This window comes from Diadema antillarum, unplaced genomic scaffold (genome assembly GCF_040938485.1).
Source record: "Diadema antillarum isolate AM-2024a unplaced genomic scaffold, OU_Dant_1.0 seq00001379_RagTag, whole genome shotgun sequence".
In the NCBI taxonomy this organism is placed as follows: domain Eukaryota; kingdom Metazoa; phylum Echinodermata; class Echinoidea; order Diadematoida; family Diadematidae; genus Diadema; species Diadema antillarum.
Window position 1 is genome coordinate 383,664 of NW_027272138.1, and position 23,194 is coordinate 406,857.

The 23,194-nt window shown below is 37.5% G+C and overlaps 1 protein-coding gene across 1 annotated transcript in view; it reads left to right on the forward strand.

Moving 5' to 3' along the window:
* Window positions 1-23,194, forward strand: part of LOC139708863 (integrin beta-1-like) — an 81,582-nt gene that overhangs the window by 43,044 nt on the left and 15,344 nt on the right. The window contains exons 8-15 of the mRNA XM_071620826.1: window positions 1,136-1,220; window positions 6,238-6,324; window positions 7,823-7,906; window positions 9,115-9,195; window positions 9,761-9,856; window positions 11,015-11,104; window positions 13,723-13,910; window positions 22,387-22,471. Coding sequence (XP_071476927.1) covers window positions 1,136-1,220; window positions 6,238-6,324; window positions 7,823-7,906; window positions 9,115-9,195; window positions 9,761-9,856; window positions 11,015-11,104; window positions 13,723-13,910; window positions 22,387-22,471 — 796 coding nt within the window. The remainder of the gene's footprint in view (window positions 1-1,135; window positions 1,221-6,237; window positions 6,325-7,822; window positions 7,907-9,114; window positions 9,196-9,760; window positions 9,857-11,014; window positions 11,105-13,722; window positions 13,911-22,386; window positions 22,472-23,194) is intronic.

Sequence of the window (23,194 nt, forward strand, 5' to 3'; positions counted from 1 at the left end):
TAAGCCATCTACAGTTATGTGTTAGGAAAATAGTGATACCTCCTTATATTTTTGGTTTTATTGCAAAATTTTCATATGGTAGGCTGTTTTGTGATAGAACTGACCATAAAATATGCATCAAATGTGTTAACTCGAACATTTTTTAAATCACTGCTCCCAATAGTACACAGTACCTTTATAAGGGCAGTATTCTGGCACTTTGTTTGGCTTAAATGTTCATCCGGTGATATTCAGTGTAATTAGTGCTTTCAAATTTAATGCTGACCCCTTGTTTACCTCAGGTGACTGGCAATAATCAAGCAATCCATTTTGACACCATTTAATGGACTTCTCTGTTTTCACTTCATATTTCATATTCGAGAAAGATTGGAAGAAAGTGGTTTGAATTTGTTACTTCTGCTCAAAATCAGAAAGCAGATTACTGAGGTATAAGGCAAAAAACAACAACAACAACACAATTATGTACATTGTGTCAACAGAAAGCTCAAATAAAATGTTTTATTTTCTTTTTAAACTTTTATGAACCAACGAACAGCACAAATTATGAAGTGGTTATAGGAGCACATGCTTTGGATCACTTGTAGCACTTTTTCATGTTCATGTAGGTAGACAAGTTTCATTGTTATTGTTGTTATATATCTATAATTGTTGAATATAATGCTGAACTTGTGATGTAAACACCCATTATTAATGAAGATATTGCTGTGTAATATCTCTCTGCTTTATTGTCGACTTTGGAATTATGACACAAGTCTTTTTTTTGTAGTTGTCTGTGCTTTATGTCTCTTTCGTATTCCACATGACAGCACAGCCATTGTTTGTTCCATTATTCATGGACATTATGATAAGAATGTATATTGAACAAGAGGATATGCCACTAAACCACCCAAAAAGTGGTTTCTGGAACCCAGCCCATTGTGCCATATGGGAAGACATCTTATCAAGAACTACAGGTCCAGGTCACGTAGCATCAAGTGTGTAGCCCATCTCAGCATACAGCTACATTTTAGGGTCATATGCTGGTAATGTGACACATGATCCATACATTGTAGAGGCATGTGGTAGCTTTTATTGGATCTTTCAACAAAAAGAAATCAATTTTGTTCATACAGTCATATGTTCTTCTTTATTGCAGACTGGTGGCCCCTTGCACTGGCTGTGAAGCTCCGTATGGATTTAAGAATGTCCTGCCCCTCAACGGAAACACCGACCTGTTTTCGGTAAGGAAGAATTTGTTACTGTTTTCATCCAAAATCTCATCCTTGTGACATGATTCCAGGGGCTGTCTTTCTTAATACCCCCATATAATAGAGCGATGAGAGAAACACTTGGTTGGGGGGGGGGGGGGGGGGAGGGGGGAGAGAATCATTTTGGATAACATTGTACAACAAATTTCCAGTATGGTTGATTCATGCACTGTTGATATAAATATAATGACACACACACATGTACACATGCACATACGCATACATTCACTCAAAAGCATTTTCCAAAATGTTTTAGACACTTGCCACTCAGTACATGCTACAAAATGCTTATTGGAGAGAGAAAAGTGCTCAGACTTTTCCCCATACCCTTCCTGTCAGATATGCTGTCCCTTTTGCGTGTCATAATAACATTTTACTGGCATAAATGATGGCGGAAATAGATATGATAATTGTTCTCACATGGCATGAGACATGTGTAATAAGTGATATATGAAGTTCACAATTTTTCATATGAAGGATGTGTGTGTGTGTGTGTGTGTGTGTGTGTGTATGTGTGTGTTTAATGAAGGTGCAGCTATGTACAAAAATGTATAAAGCTCAGTCAATGTCGATGCCCTATGCTTCATGCAGTTCTTGTGAGTGCTACTACATGTAATGCTTCCATTTTTGTGTACAGTCAATATGCGTGATATTCCCCTCATCATTGTCACTTCAGTGTATCTTTTCAGAGTGATTTCTACATAATATGTTTAATTTCTTGAAGAACTACCACTTTGACAGAGGTCACACAGGGCAGGCTGAAGTAAGAGGAAGTTGGTAAAAGTGGCTGAAATTAATGTGTATTGTGTAGAAGTGGTCAGTAAATTATGGGGTAGAAATAGCATGTATTCCTGCCAAAGTGAGACCTAATGATGATTTGTAAATTATTTAGTGGTGGTGCTTGTTTAAAGAGGTTGCTTCCTGGGTAGGTAAGATCAGCCTGTTGGGGGGAGGGGGGAGGGGGTTGGAAGTTGTATGCTACATGTAGTGCCCATAAGGGCTTAGGAGAAAACAATTCACCCACTGCTCCACCAGAGAAGTGATAGCAATATGGAAAAAAACAGAAACATTTGTCGCATGAAACTTTCATGAATTGAGCTGACATCCTTTTTCGCAGCATGAAACTTTCGCAAATTGCCAATGGCATTGGTCAAGGCATTGTGTAGACAAACACTTTCTAGTGCATTTCACTTTCGCAAAAGTTTCATTCATCCAAAAATTTGTGGTTTTACACTTAAACGGTCACATAGATACTGGTTTGTGATTGATCATATGCAGTCATGTGACTTCTGCAATGAGGATCAAAATTGTTGTGATGTCATCTCATGTATCATAACTCCAGAATTTGACTAGCTATCTCTTGGCTAGAATGAAATGATTTATGTGATATTTATGTAGACCATAACAAATATTGCTATGTCAATTGTGTATTAAAATAAATAAATAGATAAATAACTTGGCAGTCCCCAAGGCACACAGCACTGAGGGAAAATATTGCCCCAAGGGGGAAAGATAATTACTGTGGGATGTCAAGTGATACAAAGCATATTATACCTCTTACAAGGCAATATCTATACAATTGAGCCTATATTAAACAGCAAATCAGGTCATTCATATTGTTTGATGTATGAGATATTAGCAAAATTTCATTCACTTTAATATCTAGAAATTCCTGTCAACCAACAAATTGGTTTCACACTGTGGTGATTATTTGATTTTAAAAGTCTTTGATAGTTCTTGATTGTTTAGATCCCATAGACCAGCATTATAGAAATAGAATCACACAGTCTTTGCTATGAAAGTACCATACATGCTAGAGAGAACTGAGCACAGATAAAAAAATGGGATTTGCATGTGATATCTATAAATTTTTGTTCCATTGAAAAATATTTCCACAATTTTACTGCTCAAGTGTATTTCAGGACGTAAATAAAAGAAAACGAAAAACTTTGGCTTCCTACCAGAAATGAAATGTCGTCTTCTTCTTCATCTTCTTCTTCCATTTCTTTTACTCATATGATGCTATTTAAAGAAAAAGCGAAAGGTTAGAATATTTTGTCTGGTAATATTCCAAAACAATACTCATCCTTCAGCTTTCACTTTCATCTATGCAACACCAAGTGAAAACTCCTTTGTTTATCTTGTGCATGAACAGAGCTACAGTATGTGATGTGATGGATAACAGTGTAGCAGTCTTGTATTAAAGGACAAGTTCACCTTCATAGACATGTGGGTTGAGTGAATGCAGCAATATTAGTAGAACACATCAATGAGAGTTTGAGAAAATCGGACAATCCCTTCAAAAGTTATGAATTTTTTAAGTTTCTGCTCAGTCACAGCTGGATGAGAAGACTACTGTAGTTTGTGATGTCATATGAGTACAACTATATAAAGAAAGAACAAAGAAAATTCAAGATATTCTCACTTTTCTCACATAATAAAAGAACACTCGACTTCTCTCTTTCAGATGTCAGGGGAAATAATATTACCCCTAACATAAGTCAGTAACATGTCGAAGAAATGTGCACTTTATTCAAAAAGTCAAGTTTTGTGAAATTCTCTTTTTATTTTCCTTATATTGTTGTACGCATGTGACATCATACACTGTAGTAGTCTTCTCCTCCAGCAGTGATTGCACAGATACTTTAAAAATTCATAACTTTTGAATGGATTGTTGGATTTTCCCCAAACTTTTACTGTTCTACTAATATTGCTGCATTCACTCAATCCACATGTATATGAAGGTGAACTTGTCCTTTAACTAGCTCTTTGGTTCATTTCTTCTCCAAAAGTGCTTTTGAAAGATAGATCTGATTTTACATGTCAGCTTCAGGCGCCCAAAAGAAAGTGGTTGTAAACACCACATCCTTTAGTCAACAGATCTGTTCTTGTGAAAATGTACGAATGTGCTATGTTGTCATCACTTTTTTCCCCCATAAATCTGTGAGGGCACACTTGCTAAAGATTAGTATAGAATAAATTACAATTACAAAGTGGTATGTGTATTAAAGTGATAGTATGGTATGAACAAAGTTATCTGTTTTATGAATGTAAGCCCTGGTGTTCGCTGATGTGATTTTGTACATGACATGTATTATATGTGATATAGATTTTTTTTTTGATAGATATCAAACTTAAATCTCTTTGAGATATCCATGAAGGAAACAAAGCACTGCTTTTTGACAATTTTCCTTGTCTAACACCAAGGCATTGCCATTTGTAATATCAGTCATCCACCAATTGAAAGCTTTGAAGTTGTGATTTATTACCATGCATACAAGAGTTCAGTTAAAGGTGAAACACAGCATCCATATAATAGGCCTATATACCTGCAAAAACTATTGAATTTTGTTTTTCAATGGACACATACATGTACAATGATACATGTATGCAGAAGAAATGTGTGAACGACACTGTGACAACACAATTTCAGTTGTGTAACGACGAAAATGTGAAATATTAGTCCAAAAGGTATTCCAACAGTATTGCAATCCCTGAGCGTATCCAGTCACCGTTGCTATGTTATGTTTTGTAATAGATTACAAATCAGGCCATATACCGGTATAGCAGGTAGTATCTATCAGTCTTCCTGTGTGAGAGTAAATTGCATGCAACTTGTGAAATACAAAATTATGTGCTGCATAATGCTACAGCACAATACATAATCGATTGAACGACCTACCTATTACTGAATAGGGAGGGCACTTCATGAATTATGATTTTGTTTTACAGTCATAACTGTTTTTACCCTTTTAATTTCAATATTCTTATATTCTAGAACAACTCTCATTATCATGGCATAAATCATGTCAACCAGATAACTTCCTTGGTAGACTCCTTTGATGTATTGCAAGGAAATGTCAAATGGTAAAAAATACATTTTGAGCCCTGCTGAGAATTATGATTTTACCTGTAACAATATGGTGAATACTTTCCCTGCTTTGTTTAATACCCATGAGACAACCTCATTGAGGAAAACCAGGGCAAAATGCAAATATCCTGGTATGACTTGAAACTCTCCTACATAACAAGAATGATGGGGGCATACATTGCATACGTGTACCTAGCAGCTACTGAGGTGAATGTTATGATAGTCTAGAATACATTCTGTGTTGTCATGTGCCAACTGGTAGATATTAGTGTTGGGGGGGGGGGGGGGGAATTGGGTCAGGGTTCCATTCACATGGTTGTATTTAAGTTTTCACCCATGGTATAAATGATACTTGAAGACTCTATAGTTCAAGCGAATACAAAACTGAACAGGTGTTACTGGTAGTCACAGTGGAGAGGTCGTGCAAAGTGCATTTGTTGCCTTTAGCCAGAGCAGCACCATCAATGAAAGAATGAATTTGTGTGGCAATGATGGTAGTGTCCATGTATGTACAGTAGCAGTGATGATATTAAGCAAAAGGGCATTGACAAGAATGTCAGGGCCACTTCAGTTATAAAATATGAAATTTACCTTGTATGTGTCCATCACCAGATGTGTGTAAAGGTATATTTATGGCCATTTTAAAGGGGCAATAATACCTGAGCTTCAAATACTTCAACTTTCCCGACAAGTGCATTCATCCCTGTGTGCACTTAATGTGTGTGTGTGTGTGTGTGTGTGTGTGTGTGTGTGTGTGTGTGTGTGTGTGTGTGTGTGTGTGTGTGTGTGTGTGTGTGTGTTGGTTTTTGTTTTGGTAGATTGCATGAACTTGAAAGAAATTATTACCAGCTTTGAAGCTGTTAATACTTACTCATTCAGCCGAGTACTCGTGGATAGATGATTAAGTGTGTATTCTTTTGTCATTCTCAACATTCTCAAACATGTGACTAATAACGTTGTTGTTTCAGAGGTTGAATGTTACCTGTGGCCCAATTGCACTCAACCAGGAATCTGTCCACTTTAGACAGGTATCCTTTAAAAACTTTCTCTTGATATCTGAAGTGCCCTTTAAACTCTCTCTTTTTATATCTGTGCTTGATTCGTTGTGTGTCTTTCCAGCAAACTGTGATGCAACAGAGACCATCAGGAAACCTGGATGCCCCAGAAGGGGGTATGGATGCCCTCATGCAGATCACCGTGTGTCAGGTAAGAATGGCATCTGAAATACCCCCTTTCAGGTTATTGATGCAAAAAAGATGAGTATAAAGTCATAAAAACCTGATTATATGAACATGACTGGATCAAAATCTCGCACAATTTTCAAACAGTAACATTGTGAACATCTTTGTAGAGTACATGAAGGCATTTCACAACTTGTGTGGCTGTGTGGGGTCAAAAGGTCACTGAATATCCTTCACTCCTACTGTGTACCATGTGTTTCGTCATATGTATGTATGTGAGGACCCTCCCCCTCCATCCACCCACACATACATGGGTAGCTCCTCAGATCACAAGTGTTAGCTACGTATGTGGGTATCACAGCAAACATTATGTCGTTGTAGAATGAGCAGCCTCAAGAGTCATAGAATGTAGACTTCTCAGGATAATATGAACACAGCCGTTTGGTCTTATCCGCATCCAGCTAACTTTGATGATCTAAACAAAGAACTCCCAAAAGGACATTAACTGCACTAGACCTCTTTTGTCTTCCACTTTCTGCCAGTCCCACATACTGTAAAACATGATCGTGGCACAAAATTTTTGCGAATTGTATCCAACGGCCTTTTTTGTGCCATGAAATTTTCACCAATTGCCACAGGCGTCCTTTGCATATAGTGTAGACAAGAAAATTAGTGTGAATTTTAATTTCACGAATCTTGGCGCTTGCGAAATTCGAGACATTAAAATGCACGCCAACATTCTTCGTTTTACAGTAGATGTCATGGACTCAGAATGGCTAATGGTAGATTATAAATACATCATCATATTATATACCAATCTAGTGTATAGGAAAAGAATGATTACTGTTGTCATTGTGTATACATTTGGACTCAAGTATTGTAAATCATGACCTTTTTTTTTTCTTTTACAACCCACATCCTTCAAATCATTCAACATACTGTAGCTTATTGAGCTGTTCTCACAGAAATAGCTTTGCACACATTGTAGATACTCTCCACAGTCTCTGTGAGTTTTATGGTTCATTAATGTGTAACCTTTGCTTACAGTTTTACTTTCATCTCATCCATGGCAAATCATTAGAGCTCTCCCGTCAAACCACACACAATTACTTGCAACATTTCAACCATGATGTTTCTGTATGTCAAGAAACATAAAGACTGTCGAGAGTGCAGATCCTCACTATATTCAAGGTGGATTTGATGAATGCGATATTTTCAAAACATCTTTATTTTTGTGCAATTAAAGTTTCACACTGAGCTGCTCAAAGATATATTTGCAATTTCCTAAATTTGCACTGTGCAATTGATTACTCATATGTTTTCATCCAATTCATAAGAAAAAAAACAGAGACAGAATTTGATTTGACATTTCACTGCATGAAAAGTGATATACTGCCTCATTGCCATGTTTTTAGACACACACTTAACTAACAAGTGATGTTTTGAGAGGAAAGAAGTTTCATCAAAATCATATCTAAAATGCGAAGGTGTTGATGTGCTGTCTTTACATCTGTCTCTGGTAGAACGACATCGGTTGGAGAGCTAATGCTAGACATCTGGTGATCTACACGACTGACTCGTCTTTCCACTATGCTGGTGATGGAAAGGTAAGTGGTCTGAGTGATCGGATCTCAGAGTTTCCATACTTTTGACAATACAGAATGGAAAACTGAAAAATAAAGTGTTTCCTGAAGAGATTCCATGGGCAGTTTAGTTTGTACCAATGAGAAACATGCTGTCTTAGCCCATCATGTATATACAGCCATATATTCTGTTGTTTGATGTTGTATCTTTTTATTCTAATATTTTCTCATTAAAAGCTAGTATTTTGTAAGTTGAAATTGAAACTTCTCTTTCCATTTAGCCCCACTTTCTACATGTACCATTGTTTATTTCTATTTCAGACTTGTAAAAAGCTTCTAAATTGCTTAACTTATAACTGATCCTAAATTTGTTAACACATTAAGAAAATAAACTCAGTATTTTTGTTTCACCTAGTTATTTTTTCCTGAATTTGTGTAGATTTTAATTAATTTAACCAGATCCACCTGTAGCTAATACTTCTCCAATATGTTACATTGTATATGCAGTAAACTTTAGGGGCTGCCAATTTACTGAAAACAGGATGACACAAAATAGAAGTGATATTGGTAGTCAGTGGTTCAGTGTGTGCTTTCTGGTAGTGTAGTAATGGAAGTTTGACCAAACTTGAAATGGTTCTATGTTGGACCACACCCATCCAACAAAAAACTATGTAGTGCACCAATGAAGCTCCAATGAAAACATGTGCACGGAAAGTTTGCTGATTCTTCTTTTCTTTGTATCTTTCTTTTGTCTCAACCATCTTGCAGTATGTGACCTTCTTGTCAATTTGATATGAATTTCTTGTCAATTTGATATGACTTTGGCACAAGATCAACACACTGCCTGGTCAGCAGGGATCATCAATGTCTTGTTTTGGTTTTAGTATAGTAGCCATCCTGTGGAAGCATTTAGGGAAGTGCCCAGTAGAAATTTATTTGCTTAAGTGTGACTACAGTTTTGTCACTAAGATAGCTATTGCAGAAGAGTCTTTAAAAAGTTATTAGATACTGCCTTGAATAGAAAATGAAATCAAGTAATTTTTCGGCATCTGTTTTAGCATCTGTGCCGAGATGCAGTGGCACTTTCATTTTCATATTTCTCTTCATAATAGGGTAAAGTCAAATGTAATGTACAGATTACACCCATTTTGGACACTAGGTAGGATCTAAGAGTTAACTTTTACAAAAGGTGTAAGAAGCTTATGGAGCTGTTCTTATATCTTAACATTCAGCTTGGAGGAATCATCACCCCAAATGATGGACAGTGTCATCTGGACCCCATCTCCCAGAACTACACCATGTCACATTATCTGGTAAGTCTTCCCCTTTACACCCCTCCCCGGAGTGTAAGCCTGAACCGTGGGCAACTTTATTTACTCTTGATATCCTACATTTTACCAGACAAAATGCTATAAAGGAGAAAAACTCTGAGTTATTTGATTGGTTGAATCTTGGATAGTAAACAACAACAAACAAGTATGTATTAATAAGTGTGTGTCATTGCAGAGAATAATTCATACTGTGTTGGAAATGAATATTAGTTGAAGTTAGATTCCACGAGAGCTGTCTGTCTCTTCTCGTCTACATTTCCGGTTATGGTTTGGCTTTTAAAGAATTATGTTTTTTATTCAAAAATTTATTTGATGTATAATTTGATGTATAATTCAGTGAATTTCATGTACAAATTTGCATTCTGCATGTCTGGATCGCAATGAGGTGGAACAGTACCCATCCCATTTCAACCAATTTCACATTCCTTTAATTGCCTTAAAACCAAATATTCATATGGTGTGAGACTGTGCAGACTGACTCAAATCATGTATCTTTATGCAATATTTTGTTCTTCTCCTTTTGTGATGTTTTACTCCAACATCCCAGGACTATCCATCAATCAGTCACCTGAACGCCAAGATGAGAGAAAACAGCATCATCCCCATCTTTGCCGTCACAGAGCAGGAGTATGCCGTCTACAATGTTAGTAGAATGTTCAGGCTCAGCCCTCCTACACTGGTTTCTCATAGATTGATATCTGGAATGTTGACATGGGATAAGTTAACAGCGTTCACATACCTCAGTGTCGTAACACTTGAAAAGTACAATTCCAGGCAATTTTCAAAGTTTTTCGTATTGATGAGAGTAAACAAAGACAAACTGTGCGTTTGAGGTTTCATCAAAATTGGACCTCCATTAAACCAGTAAGAGTAGTCCCAAGTATATGGAGACAGGTGTCTATAGGAAACATGTGTTATAGCAAAATCAGCTCATCCTCAATGGGTTAAAGAAGTAAATGGAAATTGAAAGTGTTCCATGTTTGTACAAATCGGCAATATTTAGAGCAACCGAACACTTGTACTCAAAGTGGCCAAAGTGGACGATGTCATCACTTCACAAATGTCCCATTAAACTGCACACAAATCTTCACCTAATAACCTTTTCTGTTATTACATGAAATGAATGAAAATAGGATGTGTCCTACACATCAAGGCCTTGAAGTAACTGAGCTACAATTACTTTTTTTTTTCAGATGAAAAACTGGTTTCAGTAGCAAAATCATAGACCAGAAATCATAATTTCAGTGATTTCTTTTTTCTTTGTGTGTGTGTGTATCCATATCAAAGGGTGATTTTGAAAGAGATGACACCAACAACTCTTAACCCATTGTGTGTTCATGTGGTGAAAAAAAGTAGAAAACTTGAAAAACGTAAAAATTCCGTAACTGTTTTAGTGATATTTTTGCATACACATCAAAGGTAGATTTTGAAAGGGATGATCATGACACCAGCAACTCTTCCCCTCTGTGTTTATGTGGTGAAAAAAAAAAGAAGAAAACTTGTCAAACTTCAAAATTCCATAACTATATCATATCTTATGTCCAGTTTAGATAGAACTTCCATAGTTCTGTCCATTCGATTTTGCTCTATATCTATTGAAGTAAACTTGTACTTGGTGTATCTGAAATGGTACTTTAAATATCAGTGATACATATTTCTTGTTTTTCTATGACTCATGTCCTGTAACCCAAGTGCCTTGACATTGCTAATTGCCAGAATGTTACTGCAGCACACCAGGTAGGGTTTCTTTTCCTTGTGTACTTTGTACAGACTTAATTTCCTTCTGTTCCTTTCTTTTTAGAATCTGACTCAATACATCGAGGGGGCTACAGCCGGCATTCTCGCCATAGACTCGAAGAACATTGTGGAGCTTGTAAAAGATAATTACAATGTAAGTTTGCTACATGAGTTTAATTTTAGTTAAGTTGTGCTTTGTTCCTCATGTGTAACATAAGTCTGTTGATAACATCTTTGCTATTGTTGGTGAAATTTAACATTGATGGTTCACTTAAAAATAAATAAATAAATAAATGAATATCTTTTTAAATGGAAATGAATGATAAGCCTTGTCATTGACTTTGAGAGATTAACATGTATGTAGGATCCTGAGTCTTTCTCTTCATTTCATTCAGGTTTCATCATTTTTAAGAACAAATTAGAAAGTTTGCTATTGCAAGGGGGTTTTGTTTTGTTTTGTTTTTGTAGTATACATGTCTGGACTATTTATTCCCTTTAAATTAAAGGCATGGCGAGATAGTAACAATTTGGCTGATGACATAAATGACTTGCCAAATGTATGGACAGTAACATACACTAGCTACACTTTAAGTACCATGTCTTGTCAAATCAAATAAGCACATGAAACATGACCAAAACTCCAGCCATTGTCAGGTCTACTTTAAACACAGCCTATTCTTCTTTACCCACTACCAATGAAAGACCAGGAAGTGCAGATTTGTAGCCATGTTTGTGCTTTTGTGTATATGCAATACGACAAGAGAAAACAATACTCTGGGTGTGTATTGTGTTTGCATTCTTGCCAAAAGTTGTAACTGTTGCCAAGTGAACAGCTGTGCAGGGAAAGAAAAAAAAATCATACTTGGCTCGCTAGGCAGTGAGACCTCATTCCAAGATATTCACGATGCAATAGTGCTCTGTAATATTCATCAAGCAAGGTTTATGATTCACTTTTACAGAGAAAATTATGACTTTAACCCTAAATGGATTTTACTTGCCTATGGGACACAGCTGAATTGCATTGTTTGCTAATTGTCAACAAGAGAACAGTCCATGAATAGACATTAAGTAGTCCCCTTATTCAAATTGTAAGCCTTGGCCTTCAATAGGGTACTAAATAGGCAATCAAGATTGTATTGCATTCAAGACAAGGCGACCTTGGAGATAAATCAGATGCAACTGAAGTAAACCTTGCGAGGACATGTGACACGCATGTCCTTGCATGGACATATGAAGGGTTAAAGAACTCTTGAATTGTAATTATAATGGGGCAATTCTCTGTGATGTTCATAATACCAGATTGAATAGTACATTACCAGCGTTGGATGAATACAATGCATTTGTCATTGGAAAGAGTTACTGAGGACACCAGATGAGAAACATACCGGTATCCAGTTATGAAATCCAATATTAAAACTCAGATCATTTGGGAGTGTGAGATGCTTAGGGCGGATGTGGTGTAACTGTTTCAAGTGGCTTGATGGTGTCCGTGACCTTGTATCAAAGGTCATATGGTAAGGGCTTGTTACAGGAGAAGGAAGATGAAGGGCTAAGGGAGGAAAGAGTACTTTTTCCTATACACAGTGTGCGCCGTTGTAGTATCAAAGGAACTCACAAAGTTGGTTCTCTGAAGATACCACGACAGACTGGCCTGAATGTGCTGCACTTTGAATCACTGTGTAGATGCCAGTTTACTGTATACGCTATAATTTTCGCGTACATAAATTTTCGCGAATTGCCGCTGTCACACATTTTCGCGAGTGGTTAAATTCGCGATTGGGGGACCAGAGAAAATATGAAGTGGCAAAGAAAGTGTGAATTTTCAACTTACTAGCAAATAAGAATGATACTAGTTATATACTGCATGAAAAAAACTTACCAAACTCTGCAAACTAGTAAGTTAGAATTCAACATTTTTGAAGTGGTTAAGTCCATCGCGCTAGATTTCTGACGAGTGGTCCCCTTGCGATAATGGATTGGCTCTCTACAGTATTCGTAAGTAGACGTGGACGAGCGTAAACAAGCTTAGCCAGTATGGTCTGTTCGGTAAGCCGTGACATGGTATACTAGTACTGAAATGTTCGTATCATCAAAGCAAGGGATTCATTTTGGAAGGTAATATTTTCGCGTGTTGTTAATTTCGCGAATAGCTCCCGACTCGCGAAATTCGCGAAAATAAAACCCCCGCGAAATATATAGCGTATACAGTATTTGAAATGTAGCATATTAAAACAAAGAAGTGGTGATGAATTATTAATAAGACTCTGCGGTGAACATAAATGTTCATTGACAAAGCAATCATTGTTCATTGTTTATCTGTTCACTCACATTTTGGGTCATGTGTATGTCATTTTGTTTCATTGGATATTTTGGTATGGGCATGGTCTGCTTTGGAAAGCAGAACGTAACTCCTCATACACTGTAGTGGTGGTAGTATTGAAACTACACTGTAAACTCCATGTGTCCTTCAAAGCCCCCATTAATGACTTATAATAGTTCTTTTGTTTCCAGTCTGATACTTCCTCCTCGAAAATAGTGTTCTTAATGGCCAGCAATACCAGTCAGTGAGTTACTACAACAGTCTTAAATACAGGCCAGTACAATAGAATGAGAGAGAATGATCACATTATCCATATTTTATTACAGTCAGTTTCCAGACATTGTATACTAATTGTCAAATAAAGCACAGCAAGGGATACACCTAATGAAGAGAAGAGTACAGCATGAGTTAGGACAGGTTTTGATGCTCCGAGTATCACAATTCACCTGCAGAAAATCACGTCACGTGTCGAAGTGGTGGACGACGCGCCGGAGAACATCACCATCCACTACGTCGCCCACTGTCCGGGCGGAGTGGTCAAGCAGGGGTCGCAAGTGTGCGAGAGCCTGAAGCTGGGTGACACAGTCAACTTCACAATGACCATCACGGCCACAGGCTGTCCAGCTAACAAGTTTCAACAGTAAGTTCAGAGTACTGTAAAAGTAGATATTTTGGCGCTAGCTTCTGGTTGCGCGAAATGCGCGAAAATTTCCACTTTTACAGTACCTGTATATCAAAATGCAATGTGGACCAATAGAATAATTATAGTAGGGCACCAGCGTGATGGTGCATGCCCTGTTTTGCAGAGCTCCAACAAAAAGGAAGTTTTTTTTCACATTGAATAATTTATTCATTACGTGAATACTGTTGCTCACTTTTTATTTGTGACTGTAGAATATTTCAAGTGAACAATGACTTAATCGACATGCAAGTTATTGGTTGATTGAGGAAATGTTCTCAAAAGTTCATAACTTGAAATGGGGGGGGGTTACCACCATTATCGATATTATTTTTGCCATTATGATTGTCGTTCTATTTCTCTTTTTTCTTCTTCTATGTATTGTAATCAATATTACGACTATTATTATTACTGTTACTGTTACTATTACTATCAGTATGATTATGAGTAGTAGCAGTAGTATTAGTAATTGTAGTGGTAGTACACTGTATTACTACTATCATTCTTGTATCAGTTTCAATTTATCAGCGATCAGACTTCTTGCAAACATATTATATTGTATGATAACAGCAACACCACATCACAAAAGATCCACTTTACCCAGACTAGGTTATGTTCAATGATAGCTTCTTGTATACACTTTACAAAATATGTCAGGATCAAGAAGAAAAAAGAAGAAGAAGTAAATCAAATCCCTATGTCATGTAGATCTTTCTCCACCCTACCCCTCCCCCTTGATTATGTGCAGGTTGGCAAGCAGTTTGATGATAGTGCAACATGACAAGTATTTTTTTCTGTAAATCTCAATTTTGTGCCATTCAGTTCTCACCTCTGGATAGACATTGCATATAGTGTACCAGTATTATCTTAATCTGAATGTGTTTATGCCTAGCTTTATGAAATGAAAGACCAAACAAATCTTGAGTGCAAGTGCCCCTTTAATTTGTTGTTGTATCACTCTGTGGTGCAGGATCAAGCACAGTTTTTTGTTTGCTTTTCTGTTGATCAAATACATGACTCACTTGAGGTTTAATTGGAAAATGGTGTAAAGTTACAGAAGTGCTTGGGGAAAGTATCCTGGTTTAGAGGGTCAAGGTGGGGGGGGGGGGGCTCTGAGAATATCATGATGTATTCTTTTTTCTTTTTTGGATACTTTTGATTTCAATGTTATTTACATCCATTGTGTGCACTCTGTATACATATAACAGGATTATGATATTGTTTTTAATGAGCGAGAGGAAACAAAACAGCTACAACTATAAGGCCGGAAGTTCCTGTTGGTTTTGTTTTGTTGATGTTGATGTAACCACGCCATGTTTGATTATTTGGATGAGGAAATATTGGGCTGAAGTGGAGTTGGTCTTACTTCACACAATTCTTTCGACTTCATTGTTCAAATAAAGTAAAATGCTAGTTGTTTTAAAAAATGTACAAAAATGGTAGAATATCTGGAAAAAAAAAAGGTCAACTTTTGAACACATGAACATGACCTAAACTTGCTTGAAATTTTCATTTGCACGCTGCACTTAGAACTGGGAAAAAAATGCTGCCAATCTTCCCAGTGTTGTATTTTTGGAAGTGTTTTCATGATCCCCCATATTCATTCTATGATGTCCATACATATCAACTTAGAAAATAAACTGCTAATAAAGTGATGCTGCATATTGTAGACATGACGAAAATGTTTTGTATAGCAGTTAGCCATGTTGAGCCTAATACTGTATACTGCATATATTTCGTGAGGTTTTGTTTTTTGCGAGTCAGGTGCTCTCCACAAATCTGCAAAAATATTAACACTGATCTCGACTTAAATGCGACGTGCATGCTTACATTTCTTTGTTCATTATTGAACTCCACAATGATGAATCTAACCACTCTCAAAATTGTTGGGAAATCCTGATTCGTGAAAAATCAGACTCGCTAAATATATGGTGTATACAGTATCGTTGAGGACCACATTAAATTACAGCAGAGATTAGGCATTCTATCATATAGATGCTTAACTCCTTTTTCTTATCCCTTTCACAGGGAAAAGGACAAAACTTGTGAATTTATCAGCAAACACTTTGAGAAGACATTCCAAACAGCATGTTTAGTTACAGTGTGACCTCAACAGATAATCCACTAAAAAATCATCACCCAGCCACCAAAGCTGTGCAGGCTTGTGTAGACTGTAGGCTATAATGCAGTGTACAGTGCACTTGGGGCTTATACCAGCATCAGAACTTGTCACTGATCCCAGGATGTGAAACAAGGGGGATAATTTACAGGAAGAACGTATTTTGTTTTTGCCAGTAGTATGTGTCTCCAAAATAACAGGCAAAGAGATTAGGGGAAAGACACATTCATTGAGTTTACTCTGTTTTTCCCTTGTGTGCATTAAAGAGAAACAGTAATGACTGTGTCAAAGATACATAGGATATGAACCATAAAGTGTAGTTGTATCATGATTTTTGTACAATAGGGACATTGTTGTGAACATGCCAGTGTTCTATTTCTTATTTTCACATTGTATACATGATGTCTCACCATATTAAGGAAAGAGCAGCATAGTACCATGGTAAAAGCCTAATCTGTGTTGCTTTGCTGAAAATGAGTTGGGATGAAATAGATGTTGTGAAAGGTTTTGTCATTGTTATATCTTGGATACAAAAAAAAACCCAAGAGAAACCACTGGCTTTTTGATGGTGGGCCAGATATAGTGTGATTCACTCACTCTCTGGCTGGCTGTTCACATGCTGAATTTATTAAATCCCCTGGAAAATGGATTGTGTAATTGCTGCATTCTGCAAGGCTGCATATCAGCCACAGACCGATAGTGACATACAGGAAACGACGACTGTCCAATCCTGCATTGAATCGGCAACAGTTGCGGTTTCTGCCGAATGACTGAATCAGGAAATTAGCTTTATGAGGCGAGAGTACAAATATTAGAGATTCTATTGTCCACAATCAATCCTTAATCATGGGTAGGGCAGAGAAATTATCTCAATTTCCAGTGAAATTTGACTTGGAGGAATGAGCAATGTTTGCAAAATATTTGTCATGATTACATGATCTCCGAGATGTAAAGCTTTGTAGGTGGATACTGTGGTCATGTATGACTGTTCAAACGTTATCATGGCATTGTGTGCCCACATATAACCACAGTGCAATGTGTATTCCAGGATGGTCTTGAATCTTGGTTGCTGTGCAAACAGAATAAAAAAACAAATCATGCACGCACACATAGTTTATTCAGATATCCTAAAAGCATGTTAGTAACGACAACAAAAACAACAACAAAAATACCACCACAAACCTCATAACTTTTTTTTTTGTGCTGTTGCACTTTGCAAATGAAATGAAACCAGACACACACACACACACACAAAATAGTTGACCTTCTTTTTTGTTTGTTTTTTGTTTTATATTGTGTCATTAGGTGATATGAAGGTACCACTATAATTGAGATTCATCTTGTTGTACAGTGGACTATCATTATAAAGTTAGAATCTTTGCTGATACAACAATGTAGCTTTTTGTTATCTAAGTTGACATTTTCAGGAAAGAAGTTGACTATCTCAATAAATGAAAGCATTCCTACACCCCCACCCCCACAAAGAAAAATGAAATGCATATATATTCAAGAGAGGAGAAAGGCTATTGTATGAATTCTGTTTTTGGTTTGTTTTGGGTTTTTGTATTTGTTTTTCGACTCGTCAGTAGTGATGTATACGGAATATCTCTAACTTCGCCTTCCATAATTCATTCATGCACCTGCACTGAATGAGAAAGTCACAAAATTGTAGTATGTGCATGCCCATCGATATAACCTGTGGTGGAATTGGTGGTGGATATATGGAGGTGACATCTGTGTGTTGGCAGCTACTCCCAATGAACTATTAATAGGATGTGGGCAGAGGATTAAGCAAACATCCTGCTTCAAGGTGAGGATTGGTCACGAACACTGGATCACTCCTTAATGCCTGACCCCACTGAACTTCCTTGGAAGGATGGCAGTGTTCTCTACTCCACTCCCCCCCCCCCCCCTCTGTATTTTTTGCTTTTACTTTGTTTCATACATGCCTTTGTGTACTAGGAGACACAAATCTTGGTGTGGTACCAGTAGCCAGGCTAACCCCCAGTACTCTGCACTCAGAAGTGGGATCTGTTTGTTCTTAGATTTTACTACTCATGTGATACATATATATATATATATATATATATATATATATATATATATATATATATATATATATATATATATATATATATATACATTTGGTGATTCTATCCTTCTATGAAGAGTGCTCGATATCCTCAAAGGAAGAGCTTTAGACAGAAGTACGCGCTAAAAATGCGTTAATTCAATCCAAATGCATTTCTGGGATGTATTTAATCATTGCCTGATGATTGCCCCTAAATGAAGGTGGCATGAAACTCCGAGTAGCAATAAAATACGGATGAACCTGATACTTCTATATATATATATCTACTACTATAATAGTGGAAGTTGTTGTTGTTGTCGCGGCCTTATGTATTTCCTGTTTTATTCCGGCGTTGCTGGTTTCTCTATCTCCTCCCGAGCCGTCGGCTCCGGGCAGCTGCGACCGGTGCCGTCGGCCGCAGGGGAGTATCCTGCATCGAATGGCGCGGGTTCAGTCCCCGCTCCGCCTCCATGTCGACGTCGAGGACGAAAAAGAAAAAATAATTAGATAGATGCATAATGCATTTTTGTGCGTGACGAAAGAGCCGAGCGTTTTAATATTCATCGAACCTGCGCTGGACTCCATCTTTCTCGACCGTTCATCTATTAGCTTGCAGAGACAGTGGGGATACTAAAGATGATGGATGCAGCGAAATCTCTGACATCTTCCGGCGGACGCGCACGCACACACACAATGTACCTCACAGAAATCTACACACTCTACACAGTGTGTATTAGTTCTGTGATGTACCATGTAAATGGATGTACCTTTGCCTCCGCCTGTTGTACGTGTATGTAATGTATTGACGATGGTTACACGAAGCACTATATCTGCGTGCTCGTGATATGGACTACACGTACAAGGGCATTTACGTACAGTTCGCCATTGGCGTCCCCAAATGAAAACAACGAACGTTGTTATTTAATTGTATTTTGCACAACTGCAGAATACTGTGCAGCTCAGGTACGTCATTTAGTTTGCTCGCCGTTTGCTCTCAAGTCCTATGTCATTGTAGTAAATGTACGCAGACTGTTTAGGACGGCTAAATATATTTGCCGATCGTACCCTTCCATATCAGATTACACGCGCAGCTGCATGTGTCCATTCGTTTACTGCAAAGCTGCTGTAATCATACATATTCATAAGATGAGCGGACGTAGAGGAAAACCTCGCTTTGCCGACCGCCTATTTTTAAAATTACAAGTGGAAATAGAAAGTGTAGTTCTATGGTCTATAAAACCAAGTTTTGGTGACAAAAAAAAGAGGGAGCAAATGAAGACGAATATATATTCTTCTTTCTTCCATAACATGGGAAAAAATATTAAAGAAAAAAATACGAGGTCGTGAGACCCTACTCCCACGGGTGCCTATTAAACCTGATGACTATGATCTCCCCCTCCCCAAATAACAACAATGATAATAATAATGATAATAATAATAATAATAATAATAATAATGATAATAATAATAATGATAATAACAATAATAGCAGCAATAATTGTAGGCCTAAAAATATTAATTATGATAATGTATACAGTCTGAAGCAGATGATGGTTCTATGAGTTTTGGTGATTAAAAACAAAAAGGAGGGAGCAAATGAAGACGAAAATATTTTATTTTTCTCTCATAACGTGGGGAAAAGAAATATGAAAAAACAAAACAAAACATAAAACAAACCGAGAACTTGAAACCAGCCGTGGATTCCCGCGGGTGCCTGCGTGGATGCAAGAGCAGGGGGTAATCAAAGTCATTGTGTTAATATCTTCCCGTTTCGACGGGAACAACCTGTGGGCAGAACTTTCGGGGAATCTCATTTGCTTTTTTGGTAATTTTTCCCTGAATGTTTCTGTTTTTTGCCCTGCGGAGGTGGAAATGTGTGTGTCGGTGGGGGGGGGGGGGGGGAGGGGGGGGAGGGGTGAGAGGCAACAAGACAACTGTTGGACTTCAACGGGTGCAAATAACCCCTCGAAACTCAAGTTCTATAATAAAAGCAAGTAGTGGCGGGAATGATCCCTACCAATGGACCGGATCGCCGGGCATATACTACAAAAATGTATCATAAAATTTCTGGGAAGGGTGGTCATTTAGAAGACAGCACAATTAACGAAAGAATGAGAAGACTTTTCTTTTTATTTCTTCAATAAAAATGTGCAAAATCGTATTATGAGAAAAAAAAAAAAAAACCCTCAGACCCGTGGATTTCCACGGGTGCTGCTAGTATATATATATATATATGCAGCTTGGCCAGTGTGCCAATGGGCATGTTTGCCTTCTAGCATAGGGCAAGCACAACTCATTGATTGGAACTTTGTAGATATGATCATACACTTGTACTTGTCTGCTAATACACACTATGTATAGCAGACTCCCTTGGGAACATGTGTGAGGTGGTTGTTGTACTTGTCTGCCAAAACATATCGACTTCAAGTCATTTGTGGTCCAAAATTTATGTAGTTTCTGACTCGTTTCATTGTGGGCTGTGGCGGCATATACCTGGTATCTTTTTGTCATTGCCTTTTAAACAATATTGTGTATTGCTTCTTTGTGAATGTGGAAAACATTTTGCCACTTTAAACATGTAATATGCCTGCCTGTCAGGCCATGCATTTATTCAGCAAATGCTGAAAAACTCAATCTAAGAGAGCTGTAGATATGAAGTTTCACCATTGATGATGAAGAAGTGTGCTTTGACCCATCGTTTCAATAAATCCCAGCCAGGTCTCTTCATGTCCATCTGTCTCATGTCACCCTTTAGATTGAGTTGCATCCATTCCTGGATGTTGGTGATGTATGGGATAGTCCTTGCTGTGGCACAAAGAATGAAATGTAGTAATGAGATAAAGATAATTAATGAAGTAGGCTGTCATCTTTTTACTTAGTCGTTGGGTGTAATTCAACTTCCTCAATTTGTAGGGTACCTCCCACTGATATATCATTCATCAACAGTTGAAAGAGTCATACACATTTGTCATTCGTACATTGATCTGTCAAGTATGCACTTATTTAATGTCAGTCAGTGGAGTTGTTTGGGTTTTTTTTTTTAGAAGTTGTTAGAAAAAGTTTCACTTTAAGTTACAAAGGCAAGGGTTTTTGTTTTGTTTTGGTTTTTTCACTTGGTGAAACCATCCACTTACGATTTGTATGACCAGTACATAACTACTCTCATGCTTCAATTCTTACAGTCTGTAAAATAGGTTTGACTCAAATGTGCCAAGTGTTACTTCAGTTTCCAGGACTTAAAGTCCAAATATCATTTTGTGACCATCATGTCATTACTTCCTCAGAGAGGCAAAATGCTTTGAGGGATGACTTTGAGCACCCAGCAGTCCTGACTCTAATTTCTGTAGAGTTGTACACCCACAATGTACAAGTACAATGTAGTCATTGACATGTGGACAAACATTTTGGAATATGGTTGATCTTTTCAACCCTTGAAGTTTCACCCACTGACTTTGATAAGGAATATGGTTAGAAATTTGTATTTTGGCAAGCGTGGGAAGAAGATTCACAAATATCAGTTGCAACTAGAGTATCAACTCCAACACTTCAATGATTTATGAAGGGACAACATACAAAGAGAGTATAAACTTTTTAAAATTTATATTCAGACTTTATACATGTATTACATATGTGCGTGCAGAAGTCATACATGGATGTACAATTCACACTGTTGATCAAACAGTGTGGTTGCTGCACTTCCGAGCGCTTCAGTAGCTGTGAATAAACAGTTAAAAAATTAGGATGTCTGAATACGAGAGCTGCCAAATTTTGCTAACTCTGCGGGGGACTCCCTGTAATACGAAATATTTCTTCTGTCCCAACAAGAGAAGATATAAGCCTCCTTGATTTGAGGAATTGAATTTTTGCGTAGTATCCCTTTGTCTGCCGGGGACTGTGGACAATGTGTACAACACTATGGGGCTTCTCTGCACCAATAAGAACTCAAAGCATACAAAGGGTTAAGATGCATGTGACACTCAAGTATCTCCCTGATTGCTGTATGGAGGCTGCCTGATTTGAAGATTGATTGTGTGGTAGCCTTGAAACAATCATGTGTTAATATAGTGCAAATGCAGGTAGAGTGTGATTTCAAGGATGGCGGAATTAAAGACCTTTTTTTTTTTTTTTTTTTGGCCAGCCATGAAACAGAAGCAGAGCCTAGTTCAAACAGGATGTTGGTGTCGAGTTAAGGTCGAGTTTGTCTTATCTGTGTCGCTTCTTTCTCTCTCTCCTGCCATTGTGCACAGGTTTACCGTTCGCCCCATTGGCTTCAACGAGGACCTCAAGGTTCTGGTGGAATTTGTGTGCGACTGCGAGTGTGAAGCCCAGCGGGTAAGAGACTGACAGCCATCTTTTAAAGGGGAATGAAACCCAGACATACATGTGGATTGCATGAATGAAGCAATGTAACAGTAGAATGAATTCGTGAAATTTGTGGTGGACTGGATGTGAATATTACTACAGATTGTGACATCATGTATGAAAATGTGATAAGAAGAAAATATCAAGAGACTTCCACAAAATGTCATTTTTGTGATGAGCATTCATAGCCTTACTGACATATTTTAAGGGTAATATTATTCCCTCTGCTTCCTAAAAGATGTCTTAGTCAAGTGCTCTTTCACTGTGCTAAAAAAGTGAAAATATGTTGCAGTTTCTTTATATTTCTCTATATCATTGTCCATGCATGACATCACAAACTGTAGTCTTCTCATCCAGCGATGGCGGCATTGAAACTTCAAACATCCATAACTTCTGAACGAATCGTCCAATTTCCCTCAAGCTTTTACTAATGTTTTCTACTAGTATTGCAGCATTCACTCATCCCAGGCATGCATCATCAGCCAAGAACCAGAAGGGCTTTATTGCATTTTTTTAGTATTGAGTTATTGGTATTATGTTGTAGACCTCAATCTCCATTACATTATGGTGTCAAGTTTAAATTACTTAAATTTTCAGTAAAAGCTGATGAGGTAAATCCAAATTTCCAGAGAATTCATAGTATCAAGCCATTGGTATACTGAACTGTAGCAGAGATGCCAATTCTCCCTAATT